Here is a 15,653-nt window from a genome sequence, read left to right on the forward strand (position 1 = left end):
GATGTGCCACCACGCCCGGCTAATTTTTGGTACTTTTTTGTAGAGATGGTGTTTTGCCATGTTGCCCGGGCTGATCTTGAATTCCTGGGCTCTAGTAATCCACCCACCTTGGCCTCCCAAAGTGCTGCAGTTACAGGTGTGTGCCACCACACGTGGTTGGCAAATGATATTTTGGTGAACCCGAGTTATTTAGAAGGTAGTGGTCTGGAACGCTGAATGTGAAGAGGAAACAAACCTTTTGTTTTTGACAAAACAGTTACGCTGGTTTAAAATGGACCACATACTGGAGAAGGGAATTCTCTGAGTATTTAATGTTTCTGATTACATACTCCATAGCATACAAGCAGGTAGAGACACTTGGGTTTAGTTAGTGGAGAAAAGTTTGTTGACTGGATCAAAAATTCCTGTTGGTAATATTTTAAAAAGATTCGGGTTACATTTTGTAGCCCAGGAGATACATATTGCTGAGATACTTTTGACTGAAGTGTGGCACGAAGGAAAAGGGGGAAATTTGTAAGAATGAAGAGTCGCGTGGCCACATGCAGAGTATCAAGTACCAGGAAGTAGATAATTGACCAGGTGAGATGGAGAGGTCAGTACCGATGCGAGCCTAACTCGGTGTCTATTAGTATTGTAAGTTTACTACATAATAAGATTTTTTAAAGTCTGTGGTTTTGTTGATCTGATAGTACTGTGTACTTCATTCTAATGTAGTATGCAGGAGAGATAAATTGCTTTCCAGTTTTTTTTTGTTTTGTTTTTGTTTTTTGAGATGGAGTTTTGCTCTTGTTGCCCAGGCTGGAGTGCAATGGCACAATCTCGGCTCACCGCAACCTCTGCCTCCTGGGTTCCGAGTAACTGGAATTATAGGCACGTACCACCATGCCCGGCTAATTTTGTATTTTTAGTAGAGACGGGGTTTCTCCATGTTGGCCAGGCTGGTCTTGAACTCCTGACTATCAGGCTATCCGCCCGCCTTGGCGTCCCAAAGTGCTGGGATTACAGGCATGAGCCACCACGCCCAGCCGCTTTCCGGTTTTATGTCCACACGATGGTTACCGTTCAGATCTGAGGGTGTATTGTTTGAAGGAAAGTTAGATTGCATCTAAGGAGCCAGGAATGTACTGTCTCCAATTCTTGATTCTGCTAACGAATGGTAATTACTCTTTCATGCCGCTCATTTTTATCATTTTATCTCTGAAATAAAATAACACCTATGAGAAAGATATAAGGGCCGGGAGAAGGAAAGGGATAGAGTGAAGCTCCCTTTGAGACGTGTCACTGAGCATTAGCATTGTGGGCTGGTTTACCTTTTTCTCTGTCAAGAGTCTCTCTACTCACTTTTTTTCCCCTCGTGTATTGCCGTTTCTGAGCAAGATTGAGAGTTTGACAACTGTCACTTTTTTATTCTTTGTTCCTAAAGACCAAGGGTGGAATTTTTAGTTAATTTCCCCCATTATCCTTAAACAGTGAGATTGTATTATAATAAAACATTTTTGGATATTTTGTGGCATTTTTAGAAAGGCGCTCCTTTGTTATCTTTTTCCGCACGCTAACAGCTTTGAGTGGGATTTGACTGTGATCCTTTGTTGTTGCTCGTCTTCGTGGAAAGTCAGTTTTCCCAACTTTTAGAAGGGAGACACCTGTTAAGGGCAGCTTTTCAGACGCCAGGACTCGAGAGTACCAGAAGGCTTCTGTTGTCTGGGAGTGTTTAAAAAGATGGTCCCTGCTTCTCAGATCCAGCGCCCCTCACCCGCTCTATCTGACCCTTCCTTTCCCTTTATCTTTTTTTATTCCTCTTCTGCTCAATTTGAATTCCGCCCCCAGGAGTTTCTCTTCAGAGTGGAGTTTTGTCTGGCAAAAGAGCTTGGGCCAGTTAGTTGTGAGAGGTGAAGAGGCCACATTCTCAGCTCCTTCAGCCTTAGCTGCAAATTCCTCGAAGTCACCAGCTATTGGAGTAGACCCGACAGACTTAGCCGCTGTTCCCAGATGGGCCCGCTGAACTTCCCAGTTGAGTGCCTGTTGTTTGTTGGGATGCCCAGGTCTGCCAGATGCTGCACTGATCCCGTCTGCTTCCTCTCACAGACACTGGTACCTACTTTGCAGGTCTTGTAACTGTTGGTGATTTGTACCTGCTCATATTTGGGACTTTATGGAAATACTTTGTCACCTAGGCTTTTGTGGCTGTTTCCTGTGGATTTTTCATTTTGCTATCCTAGTTGCTCTGTGTATTTTTTATCAGGGGAACTGGGAAAGCCATACTGCTGCTGCTGCCATCTTCCCAGAATCTTCAAACGCATTCTTTTTTTTTCCTTCTTTTTTTTCTTTTTGAGACGGAGTTTCGCTCTTGTTGCTTAAGCTGGAGTGCAACGGCATGATCTTGATTCACTGTAATCTCTGCCTCCCGGGTTCAAGCAATTCTCCTGCCTCAGCCTCCCAAGTAGCTGGGATTTCAGGTGCGAACCACCACGCCCGGCTACTTTTTCATGCTTTTAGTAGAGATGGGGTTTCGCCATGTTGGCCAGGCTGGTCTCAAACTCCTGATCTCAGGTGATCTGCCCGTGTCGGCCTCCGAGAGTGCTGGGATTACAGGCGTGAGCCACCGTGCCCGGCTAAGTGTGTTTTTCTTTTTTCAAAATTTCCCATTGTTGATTTCCCTGGGTTTTGTTTTGAACAGCTGTTGCTCTTGGTTAGAAGCACGTTCTTTGCTAATACCAAGGCAGGGGATAATGAGAGTTCCCTCTGTTCCGCCAGCAGGCAGAAGATAGCAGCCGTTCCTTCAGTAGGCGCATCTCAGACTGTGAGTCTCCATCTCGAGCAGGACTGTTTCTCGCTCCGGGGTCCTCGTACATACTGTTCCCTCAGCCCGTGATGTCATCCTCCTGCTTCCCACTGGCTCACAAGCCTGGTCCTGAAGATGTCCCCCATCCCCCCTTCTCCCCCTTTGGTGGTGGTTTTTCTGTGCTTCCGTAACATCTTGTGAATGTTTTATAGTAGCTGATATCACACTATATATGTTTACTTCTGCATGTTTCCCACAGCACTGCGAGTTCTTGAGGCTGGGGCCCTTGGCTTACTGGTCTTTGCGTTCCCAATGCCTGATCTAGTGCTGGGACTCAGTAACTACTCAGGAAACACTGTTCAATGAATGTCGGCAAGTTAGTGGTGCAAGGAGCAAAAGTAGCTCTCTGTGGACACATTGCAGGACAGACAAATGTAAAAATAAGTGCCACTTAGAGTCGTACTTAAAGAAATGAGTTTGTCCTGGGAAGGAACTATACTATTTTTATTTTCATTTTATTTAAAAAATTTGGCCAGGCACAGTGGCTCACACTTGTAATCCTAGCACTTGGGGAGGTCAAGGCAGATGGATCACTTGAGGTCAGGAGTTTGAGACCAGCTCGGCCAACATGGCGAAACCCCACCTCTACTAAAAATACAAATATTAGCTGGGCGTGGTGGCGGGCACCTGTAATCCCGGCTATTCAGGAGGCTGAGACATGAGAATCGCTTGAACTCAGGAGGTGGAGGTTGCAGTCAGCCGAGATTGCGCCATTGCACTCTAGCCAGGGCAACAGAGTGAGACTCTGTCTCAAAAAAAAAAAAAAAAAAAAAGTTGTGGTAGAGAGGAGGAGTCACTGGTCAAGTCCTTAGTATGCTACATTTATTTCGATTATAACCATTTAATTATAACCATTAAAAAGGTGGTGGGGAATTTAGGAAATTTAAAACAGACCATGACAATGATTAAGAAATTGGAAACTTGTGCTTATACAGGAAAAACCAATGGTTAACTCAGGTGAACAGTAAACATAACCCCAGAACCTAGCCATAGGACAGACTGGTGCACTCTGATTTCTGCATGTTCTTGCTTGAGGGCAGAGACTTGACCTCTCTAGGTTCCTTCTAGTTCAGTAATGCTTTACTTGTTAATTAAGTTCTCTTCCTCTGGTGACTTGAGGGTTTGGAAATTTCTTCAAGTGGGCCAGAAGACAGCTATTTAATGGTCTGATTTTTCTGGAAAGTGATATGTGATGACATTAAAACCTGAGTAACTAAGGAAACCAGACTTGCGCTGGTAGATACGAGAGTTGAAAATTTAACTGAGACAGAGACAAAAGAAAATCTGGCCATTTGCAGCATTAAGCATAGGCAGTGAAATCCCAGCAAAAATGGAACAGAGAGGCAGATGTACCTGAAGCATCCCTTTCCCCCTTCAGAAAAACAGTAAATGGTCAGTGGCAATGGTTGAGGTGAATACATTTTGCACGCTAAGGTCACCCAGAAATGCTCAGGGTCTTTATATAAAGACATTTTTTATAAAGATGACCTTTAATCATATGATTTAACGAAGGACATTTTTTACCGATAGGCCTTCTAGTTGTGTCACTACTTATTGTGTGTGTCGGTGGATTAAATAGATTGGCAAAGCAAAAAGGTATCTTTTCTCTAAGATCAGAACCACACCAAGAAGCACATTGTCTTTGTATAGGACCATTTAATGCCTTCTTTACTAGAAAAGTTGTTGATGGTAATCTACCTCATAGACTTTACCTGGGAGTTGGGACTTGCAGAATGGCTTAATTTGGTAGTTTCCAAACCTTGTTAAAAAGCTGAAAAAGTCCCACATTCTTATAAGAAGCTCATTTTTTAAAGCAGATAAAATGAAACTGATTCTATTGCCATTTCCCCCTTCCTTTCTTAGGTCCTCGCTAAAAGGACTTCCCCAAAGTGTAGTTTAAAATCACTAATTAGTCCAATAAAAGTTACTCCAGTCTAATTTCCCAAATTATCCTTAAGTCACTGAAGCATAGAACTCACAAGGTCTTGATTTTAAGAAATCCCATAGTCTGTCCCTGGTGTGGGCTGCCTGCAGATGCTAATGACCTTCCTGTGCCTTCCAGTTTTAGCCGCTTTGAAGCAAAATGACACATGTGAGAAAGATATAAGGACTTGGGGAAAGAGAGAGATGGAATGAGATGAGTCATTGGACAGCTGCCATGAGGGTTGAGTTCCCATTTTCTTGGTCCTGGGATGCCTCTCCTCCCTTCCTCTCTGCTTTTTCCTTGTACTGATCACAAGGAAGGACAGCTCTATATACTTCTCTTGCTAGAGAAACAGTTGAATTTGACTATCATGTGTATCATTTTATTCCTATTCTTAATGGCCACAGTGTTTTGGAGCCCAAATATTTATTATTAGGTACATTGTTCTGGGATCAAGAAATTTACATATATGCCATATACTGCATTTATTCATTTTTTCAAATATGATGTGTATCTTATTTAATATACAATGTATATTTTATTTAATACGCAAAGACAAATGGAAACGTCCTTTTTTTTGTATATCCATATCCTTTTTAATTCAGTCTTTTATTGAAATTTCACTTCTTGAAAGAACTGTTTTTGCTAGCGTAGTTCCCCCTGCCTTTTTTTCCTTTTTCATATAGGGCTAGTAAACAAAGTTTTTTTGAGACAGAGTCTTGCTCTGTCACCCAGGCTGGAGTGCAGTGGCGTGATCATAGCTCATTGCAGCCTTGAGCTCTTGGGCTCAAGTAATCCTCCGGCTTAGGCCTCCCGAAGTGTGGGGATTATAGGGATGAGCCACAATGCCCAGCCCTAGCACACTTTTCAAATATCAAAAACTGTCATTGAATTCTTTAATTATGATGGTTTATGAATTTTTCTATTGTTAAAAAGATAATGTTTTTTAATAGTGAAAAAAGCAGTGTTAAGTTATTGCCTATGGGCCAAATGATTATATAAGATAAAAATGACCTTAATAGGGTTACAAATATAAAAGCTGGCAATTAACTATTAATCAGTGATATATTTTAAAGCTCAATAACATTAAACATTTTGAAATAGGCTGAATTAATATTATTTTCCAATTATACACATTGTAAAATTTTAATTGAGCATATTTGACGTTATTAATCACTGCGATTAGTTTTTGGTGACTTTTTGTTGGAGGGTTTCCTTAAATGTATTCTTTCTCATTTCTTTCTACTCTACCTATTGCCTTCTATGATATAATTTACCTTTTGTGAGGAACATAGGAGGTGGGTGAAAAACGTGTGAATGTTTTTGAACTCCTTATTAGCCTCAAAACAGGAAAGCCTTTTCTAGACCTTTTTGCTCCAGAAGAAAGTAGAACCAGGGACCTGCAAAAACTAGGTTCTTATACGTAGAAGACTTTAAATAAGCTCTGTTGTCTGCTTGTTATATGTTATTAGTGTTAATAACTTCTGAAGTTTTACTGGCTTGTCTGAAGGCTCTTGGTGATAGAGATCATCTTTAAATATTCTCTTGGCAACCTCTTTTATGTATGTATGTATTTTTGGTAAGAAAAGGTAGGAGGATATTTAATGAATAAGGTTGCCCAAATACACTGTTCATAGGTGGGCCAGTTAAATGAAGCAGATTATGAATTAATGTAAATTACTGTTTCTTGATTGTAAGTTAAAGAGGATGGCAGCTTCAGTAAGTAAATCCTTTTATTAGTTCTGTTAAGCATATGATTCTTTTGTCTAGTTGGTCTAATCCATTGTTAAAGGTAGGGTCGTGAAGTTTCTAACTATTATTGTTAAACTTTCTATTCTCCCTTCAATTCTGTCAGTTTTTGCTTCCTACATTGTGGAGCTTTGTTCCTAGGAGCATATGTTTATATGTTCATAATCGTTATGTTTCTTTTTTTTCTTTTAAGAGACAGGGTTTCACTCCATTGCCCAGGCTGGAGTATAGTGGCGTAATCATAGCTCACTGTAACTTCAAACTCTTGGGCTCAAGTGCTAGGACTACAGGTTCATGCCACCACGCCCAGCTAATTTTTCATTTTTATTTTTGTAGCAATGCTCTCTATGTTGCCAAGGCTGATCTCAAACTCTCTGGCCTCAAGTGATCCTCCCTACCTCGGCCTCCCAAAGCATTGGGATTACAGGCATGAACCACTGTACCCAGCCCAATTGTTATATCTTTTTAATTGACTTTTTTATTATTATGTAACAGCCTTCTTGGTCTTTATAATGATTTTTGTTTTAAAGTCTATTTTGTCTGATATTTGTGTAGTCATGCTAGCTCTTTACTGTTTGCATAGAATTTTTTTTTATCCTTTTTCTTTCTTTTACTGCTACTTGTATCTTTGAATTCTAAAGTGAATCTTCTGTAGACAGCTATAGTTGGATATTGGTTTTTTAAAAAATCTTTATGTTATAGGCCCAGCAATACAGTTATACACATGTTGTTTTATACAATTGCTTTTAAAATCAGTAAAGGGAAGAGAGGAGAAGAAATAGGCATTTATGTGATATTTTATAGTTACATAATTACGGGTGCTCTTTGTTTTTTTCACGTGGATTTGAATTGCTGTTTAGGACCACTTGTTCTAGCTTGAAGAACTTTATGTTAGTGTATCTTGTAAGGTGGGCCTGTTATCGCAAATTTTCTTACTTTTTGTTTATCTGGGAATGTCTTTTTTTCATCCTCATTTTTGAAAGATAACTTTTCTGTATGTAGGATTCTTGGCTGACAGTTTTTTTCCTAGGAACACTTTGAATATGTTATATTATTGCCTTCTGGCTTCTGTTGATTCTGATGAGAAGTTAACCATTAATTTTCTTTGGGTTGCCTTGTGATGAGTTGTTTTTTCTTTTATCTTGATTTTCAGTATTTTCTCCGTGAGTGTGTGTGTGTTGTGTGTGTGTGTGTGTTTTAATTTTATTTTATTTTATTTTATTTATTTTTTTGAGACGGAGTCTCGCTCTGTCGCCCAGGCTGGAGTGCAGTGGCCGGATCTCAGCTCACTGCAAGCTCTGCCTCCCGGGTTCACGCCATTCTCCTGCCTCAGCCTCCCGAGTAGCTGGGACTACAGGCGCCCGCCACCTCGCCCGGCTAGTTTTTTGTATTTCTTAATAGAGACGGGGTTTCACCGTGTTAGCCAGGATGGTTTCGATCTCCTGACCTCGTGATCCGCCCGTCTCGGCCTCCCAAAGTGCTGGGATTACAGGCTTGAGCCACCGCGCCCGGCCTTAATTTTATTTTTAACAAAATGGAGTAGGTCTGCAGAATCCTTGTTTTGGGCTTTTAGCATTTTAATTATGTATCTGTGACTCTCTATGCATATATACTAGAAGTTCGTTGAGCTTCTTGGATGTATAAAGGTTTCTCGTTGGCTAGGTGTGGTGGCTCATACCTGTAATCGCAGCACTTTGGGAGGCCGAGGCGGGCAGATCACAAGGTCAGGAGATCGGAGATGGAGACCATCCTGGCTAACACGGTAAAACCCCGTCTCTACTAAAAATACAAAAAATTATCTGGGCATGGTGGCATACGCCTGTGGTCCCAGCTACTTGGGAGGCTGAGACAGGAGAATCACTTCAACCCAGGAGGCGGAGGTTGCAGTGAGCTGAGATTGCGCCACTGCACTCCAGCCTGGGTGACAGAGCAAGACTCGGTCTCTCAAAAAAAAAAAAAAAAAAAAGGTTTTTCATCAACTTTGGGAAGTTTTCAGGCATTATTTTTCTTCTTCTTCTTTTTCTTTTTAAGGGACAGGATCTTGCTCTGTCCCCCAGGCTTCACTGCAGTGGTGCAATCATAGTTCACTGCAGCCTCAAACTCCTGGGTCAGCTGATCCTCTCACCTCCGCCTCCTGAGTAGCTGGGACAACAGATGTACACCACCATACCTGGCTAATTTTTATGTTTTTCGTGGAGATAGGGTCTTGCTATGTTGCCTAGGCTGGTCTCGAACTCCTGGCCTCAAGCAGTCCTTCTGCCTTGGCTTCCTAAAGTGCTGGGATTACAGAAGTGAGCCATGGTGCCAGGCCCACCCATTATTTTCGACTATTTTATTTTCCTGTGATAGGTGATTTTTGTCTTCCAAAAATTTTGATATGTTTAAATTCTAATCTGCAGTTATCTGTGAGTGTGATCTTACTTGGAAATAGGTTCTTTGCAGAGGTAATCAAAGATAAAACAAGGTCTTACTGGATTAAGGTGGGCCCTAATCCAGTATAACTCATGTCCTTATAAGAATGGAGAAGATACTCACCTGTAGAGGAGAAAATGCCACGTGAAAACAGCAAAAGAAGGAATGCTAAGGATGCCAGCAACCACTAAGAAGCTGGAGAACATCATAGAACAGATTCTCCCTCAGAACTTCCAGAAAGAGCCAACGCTACCAATACCCAGATTTCAGACCTCTAGCCTCCAGAACTGAGAGAGAAAAACGTTTCTGTGGTTTTAAGCCATCTAATTTGTGATACTTTGTTATGACAGCTGTAGGAAAGTAATACAGATCTTGGGACCGGGAAATGGGGTGCTGCTCTAACAAATACCTAAAAGTGTGGAAGTGGCTTTGGAATTGTGTCGTGAGTAGAAGCTGGAAGAATTTTAAGGTGCATGATAGAAGCAGCCTGGGTTGTCCTGAAGATACTGTTGGTAGAAATATGGACATTAAAGGAGACTCCGGGTAGGTCTCAGATGGAAATGAGGAACATGTATGTTACTGGACACTAGAAGGAAAGCATGCCTTGTTTGAAAGTGGCAGAGAATTTGGCTGAATTATGTTCTGTTGTACAGTGCTCATATGTATGTGTAAGGGGCCGTCGGCTCTCCTGTTTGGAGAATGACATAGAGTTATCATGACAATTCTTATTATTAGGAAGTTGATTCATTTTTTTTAATCTCATTTTTTCATTTTCATTCTGCAGAGCAGGTGAAGTCAAAACAACCCTTGCCTATTGGAAAAGCTGCAAAACATTAAGCTACTCTTTCTAGTTGGGAATCTCAATCTGTTTTAAATGGAGTTGTGTGTCTGTGTGTGTCATTGGACAAGATAATAGCTCAGCAGTGGTTTGATTATATAATAGGTCTTCAGCTTATTAATCTAATTGGATTCCTGTTAATCTCTGAACAATGCAACCAGTGACCATTGTCCAGGTATGAAATACTACAGCGAAAACCACCAGACTGATTTTGTAACGATATTTATATGAAAATGATGCCTTTATCTTTACAGTTTTCACCTTGTTTTCTGATCAGTATTTTATTTGCTCTCTTCTTTTTCTCCATATTGAGGCTTTGCATATTTTAATTTTGTCTCAGATCTTTGCACAATGAACCTATAAAATCTCTAGTTCTTGCAATACATCTTTCAGTTACATCAAATGTCTTCTAAACTTTTTTATTATTATTCCTTCTTACTACTGTCTTGTGAATGAAGGCTAATGACAGCTCTGTTTGTCTCTGCATTTGGGTCCGGGTAATGAGATCCTTGTTCAGTAGTTCTTCTAATTTGGGGACTGGTGAGTCATTCATATGCACAAGGATCAGCCTATTATAAACATTTGGCAGGACCATTAATTTGGTCTAGGTCTCCCACTTGCCATTTCGGTGCTTGTTTCACTGCATTAATAGTTCCTTAGGTGTTTCAGATCATAATCCTCTTTTAGATCAAGGTACTTATTTTGCCCAGGTTTACATTTTTGCCATGTGTTATAGCTATGTTCAGAGGTTTTATAGGTTTTATACTAACTGGAGAAGCCTCTCTCAACTCTGTTCACCCAATGGGCCAACAAAAGAATATTGAATTTTCCCAGACAGAAGCCTGCCAGTGCTTTCAGGTCTAGTACTGTCCTGCAAATTCTCATCAGTTACAAGGCTATTTTTTTTTTATTTAATTTTTTTTTTTTGAGATGGAGTCTCGCTCTGTCGCCCAGGCTGGAATGCAATGGCATGATCTCAGCTCACTGCAAGCTCTGCCTCCCAGGTTCATGCCATTCTCCTGCCTCAGCCTCCCGAGTAGCTGGTAGTACAGGCGCCTACCACCACACCCGGCTAATTTTTTGTAGTTTTGGTAGAGGCGGGGTTTCACCGTGTTAGCCAGGATGGTCTCGATCTACTGACCTCGTGATCCGCCCGCCTCAGCCTCCCAAAGTGCTGGGATTACAGGCGTGAGCCACCGCGCCCGGCCAAGGCTATTTTCTACAGAATGTTCCTGGTATTTGTTATTTACATAGCAGATTCTATTGTATACCTTTCATCTGCCAGCATCTTTTGGTTCTCAGAAACTTGCAGGAATGCTCTAGTTTTCAGGCAGTCTTTGCAGTCCCTAGATCATAATGTAGAATGCCATCTTTTTGTTTTGACAGGGAGGCTTATGATGATATTTGAGGGCTGAAAGTGATCTTGAAAGGCCACTTAGTCTATTATTTCATGAAAGTGTATGAAAGTTGATTCAGGTGAGGATTATTGACTAGTGTTAAATTTGTTAAGTGAATGGTCGGAGAACTAGAAATTTACAGTGGATCAAATAACACTGCACAATTTCCTATATGAAGGAGGGAAGACATATCTGTACAGTGGGTGAATGGATCAGACTTCATTATCCAAACCCTGTGACCCGTCTTAGTTATTTTTTTATTTTTATTTTTTTTTGAGAGGGAGTCTCGCTCTGTCGCCCAGGCTGGAGTGCAGTGGCCGGATCTCAGCTCACTGCAAGCTCCGCCTCCCGGGTTCACGCCATTCTCCTGCCTCAGCCTCCCGAGTAGCTGGGACTACAGGCGCCCGCCACCGCGCCCAGCTAGTTTTTTGTAATTTTTAGTAGAGACGGGGTTTCACCGTGTTAGCCAGGATGGTCTCGATCTCCTGACCTCGTGACCCGCCCGTCTCGGCCTCCCAAAGTGCTGGGATTACAGGCTTGAGCCACCGCGCCTGGCCCCGTCTTAGTTATTTTATATAGTGCTTATGTTTGTTCAGCCATCTTATGTGATGTAACAGAGGGTTCAAAGCACCATCTGTGATGTATTTTAGCCAAAAATATTTAGCTTGACTCCATTGAGCACTTAAATTTTTAAGATTAGTTTATAGATAATATTGGAGATAAAAAAAATCTATAAATAATACCGTGAGGAAGCAGCCAGACCTGGCCTGGCCTTGTCAATAAGTCAGTGTCATAAAAATAGGGACTGTGCTAGATTCAAAGAGACTTAAGGAATAAACAATTAGATACAGTTCCTGGTCCTGGATTGGATACTGTCTTGGAAAAACCAGCTGTATAGGACATTTTTTGGGTTAGGGGAATTTGGAAATAGCCTGGGTGTTACATGAAATGAAATTTATTAAATGGAGAGATGAAGAATATTTTTAAAAAATCTGGTGACCAAAAAGAAGTATATATAAATATATACATAGAAAAAGATCTGGAAGTTTGTGTACTAAGGCGTTAGTGGTACTCTGTGGGTGATGGAATTTGGGGTTTTTATTTATTTTAGTTTTGCTTGTCTTTTCCTCCTAATTTTCTCCAATACATATGTCCTGTTTCTGTGTTAATAAAAGCTTGTTGTTTTTTTTAAGTCCACACTATTTTTTTTAAGTCCAACCCATCCTATACAGATGAGTTGTTTTAATATATTTTACTCATTTTTTTCTTGATAAGGATTTTGTAATGTTTGGGACACAAGATTCTATGTGCATCTCTCTCTCTTTTAAAAATTTAATATTCTATTATGAAAAAATTTAAATACATGCAAAAGTAGATAGAATAATAATATGATTTTCCATGTACCCATCATCCAGCTTCAGCAATTACCAATTAAGTATAGTGTATTTCATGTCTATCCACCATTCCTCTCCACCCACTATTTTGGAGCAAATCTCACATGTCCTACCTTTTCATCCATAAAGAGTTCGGTGTTTATATCTAAAAGTTAACAACACTAAAAAAAAGTACAATACCAGTATTATAACAAACAATAAATTAGTGGTATTTCCTTAATGTAATGAAATATCCAGTCATTATTTACTTTTTCCCAGTTGTCTCATAGTCATTATTTCCTCTAGATTGTTCAAATGAGTACAAATAAGTTCCCTACATTACAGCTGATTATGCCTTAAGTTATTTGGTTTATAGGTGTCTCCATCCTCTGCTACCATTTTTTTCCCCTGCAGTTTATTCATTGAAGAAACTGGGCTCCTTATCTTCTAGAATTGTTCACATTGTGTATCTTTCTGCATGCTGTCTTAACCTTTCAGTGCCCAACACTGGAAACTGTTCTCTAGAATGCATCTGAGCAGGGTTGCTGTTTAAAGCTTATAGAAATCTATACAACATAGTCAGTTGTAATACAGGGAACTTTTGTATACCCAAGCACTTTCTTTTCTATTGAATTAAGATTTTGTGCATCCTTTTTACTCGGAGCATTGTGTATGTGTGTGTGTGTCCACATGTATACAACTAATTGCTCACACAGACACTACCTGAAAAATGACACAGACAAGTTGGAGAAATTGAGCCTGGAGAGTGCTAAGAGGACACCTGAGAGGGCGTTCACAGAAGGCTATCAAGGGCAAAAGAAGTGGCCTTGACTTTGTCAGTAATTTGTCTCCTCTCAATATTTAAAAGTAGATTTGTGTCAATATATAACCTCAGAACATTCATTAATCCCCTATCTGGATAGTTCTGTTTATAACATGTATTTATTCCAAACTCAAGTTGTTAATAAGAAGTACTAAAACAAATTTAGATGCGCAATGGTTTTCATTATTCTAGAGTATGGAATCATATGTGTAAATGTGGTACCATGTAAATTCATACACCATTTCACAAGTCATTGTATGACTTATGTAATACAAGTCATATGTAATAGTGTTTTCCTACGAGTGTGTAAGTTAAATAGTTTTAAATCATGTCATACTTTAATGGCTCTAAAAAGTTAAATCTTATAAACATATTTATGGAATGCGTTTGTAAAATATTTATGGAATGCGTTTGTAAAATCCATAAATTGAAAGGGAGAGTTGATTTCCATCCTGAAGTCCTTTGAGTTTAAGATACTTACAGCCTTGATTCTTTTAACTGGATGAAACTTAATTCCCTGTAGGATACACAGGGATAGGTTTTAGAGATCAGCTACACAAATGTTTAGGCAGCTGCTTGCTAGATTTCCTTTTCAATGATTACTGAAAAGTTCACCCTGAAAGAACATTCTGGTATAGTGTGATTCTCTTACTATTTAATATCTTCAGACAGCTTGGTGTATTGCTTTTTATTGATATGCCCATGTACTTTTTTGTTTTATTTTACAGGAAGTCTACTAAGTTCAGGATTTCCACTGCCTACTTATTGATTTATCTCTAATGGTTGCAGGTTGAAGACGACAGCGATGCAGAGACCTATGGAGAAGAGAATGATGAACAGGGAAATTATTCTAAAAGAAAGATTGTCTCTAACTGGGATCGATATCAAGATATTGAAAAAGAGGTCAATAATGAAAGTGGAGAGTCCCAGAGGGGAACAGATTTCAGTGTCCTCCTCAGCTCTGCAGGTAAGAATTCCAGTTGCATGCATACTGCTTAGTGCTCTAAAACTTGCACAGACATTGCATTTATATTTTTAAATCCCACTTTTATAACTAGCAATGTATCCTTTGTTCTTTGGATTTTAAATTCAAGTAGAGGACGGTGTTTCTAATGGCTTGTAAGGGAAAAAAATGATGTTAAGTGGAAGTAAGGGTTTCCATGTACCGATGTAGAAAGACTCAAGTCTTTGCGATAGATAAAAGCCTTCCTAGAAGTGGAAAAAGCTGAGCCATGCCGCTGTAAATTTGATAGTCTGAGAAAAATAAATGTTTTCTTTGATATTGGAGGAAATATTACTTATATTTATAGGAAGCATGATAAAGTTTCTAGAATATACGTTCTCTTTTTTCTTCCTTTTTTTTAAGTAGCCGGGCATATGCATAGTAGTGGATATGCACTTATTGGAGCCAGATGCACTGAGCACCAAGTTTTTGATTGTGCTTTTGGATAGTCTTCTCTGTCAATACAGTGAAAACCCAGTCTATCCGTGATCAGCTGTAATCTAAGATCAATTGCACCTTCAGTGATGTGATGCTGTAGAGCAGTAACAGGGAATAATGGGGGAGTGCTGGGTGTACAGATGGCTGCAGGGTCCCTACTAAGGTGTGGCGTAAGAATTTAAAGAATAAGTGGAAGATAGACGAGTGATTTCTAGGTGTTGGGGATGGGAGGGTGGGAGGTGGATGTGGTTATAAAGGGGCAGCATGACAGATCCCTGGGATGCTGATACTGTTTAGTATCTTGACTGTGGTGGCAGATACATGAACCTACACAGGGGATAAAACTGTATAGCACTTAATATACACACATGTGCACAAATGAGTATGAATAAATTTGAATAAGATTGGCAGATTGTATCCGTTTCAGTGTCACTCTCCTGGTTGTGATATTATATTATGGTTTTGCAAAATGTTATTGGGGGAAACTGGGCAATGTGTACAAGAGATCTCCCTGTATTATTTCTTTACAACTATGTGTGAATCTGCAATTACCTTAATAAATAATTATTGCCAGGTTAAAAAGATACAGAGGATGCAGATGTGAGAAGCAGAGAAGTAAAACAAAAATAATACTTTGGGACTGTTTTCAATTTTTTCTTCCGCATGACTTTGATGTTGCTGTTTAGTTCTACCTTTCTTCTTTATCCACCTGTATTTTTGAATGCCTGCACGAGACTAAGAACCATAAAGTGATGCATTCTCTTCTAACTTAATAGAAGATGCTTTTCTGAGCAGGAAAGAAGTATGTCATAAAATTGTGAGTCAGAAGCACAGGATTCAGTTTGTCATTACCA

The 15,653-nt window shown here is 39.9% G+C and overlaps 2 protein-coding genes across 3 annotated transcripts in view; one reads left to right on the forward strand and one right to left on the reverse strand.

Moving 5' to 3' along the window:
- Nucleotides 1-15,653, forward strand: part of LOC105463654 (apoptosis and caspase activation inhibitor) — a 236,116-nt gene that overhangs the window by 63,791 nt on the left and 156,672 nt on the right. For both annotated transcript variants that reach the window (XM_071067170.1, XM_011710858.3), the window contains one exon: nt 14,148-14,325. In XM_071067170.1, the coding sequence (XP_070923271.1) occupies nt 14,148-14,325 (178 nt within the window). The remainder of the gene's footprint in view (nt 1-14,147; nt 14,326-15,653) is intronic.
- LOC105463652 (cholinergic receptor muscarinic 5) overlaps nt 1-15,653 on the reverse strand; it is a 98,859-nt gene that overhangs the window by 46,352 nt on the left and 36,854 nt on the right. The window lies entirely within an intron of this gene.

This window comes from Macaca nemestrina, chromosome 7 (assembly GCF_043159975.1).
Source record: "Macaca nemestrina isolate mMacNem1 chromosome 7, mMacNem.hap1, whole genome shotgun sequence".
NCBI classification, from domain to species: domain Eukaryota; kingdom Metazoa; phylum Chordata; class Mammalia; order Primates; family Cercopithecidae; genus Macaca; species Macaca nemestrina.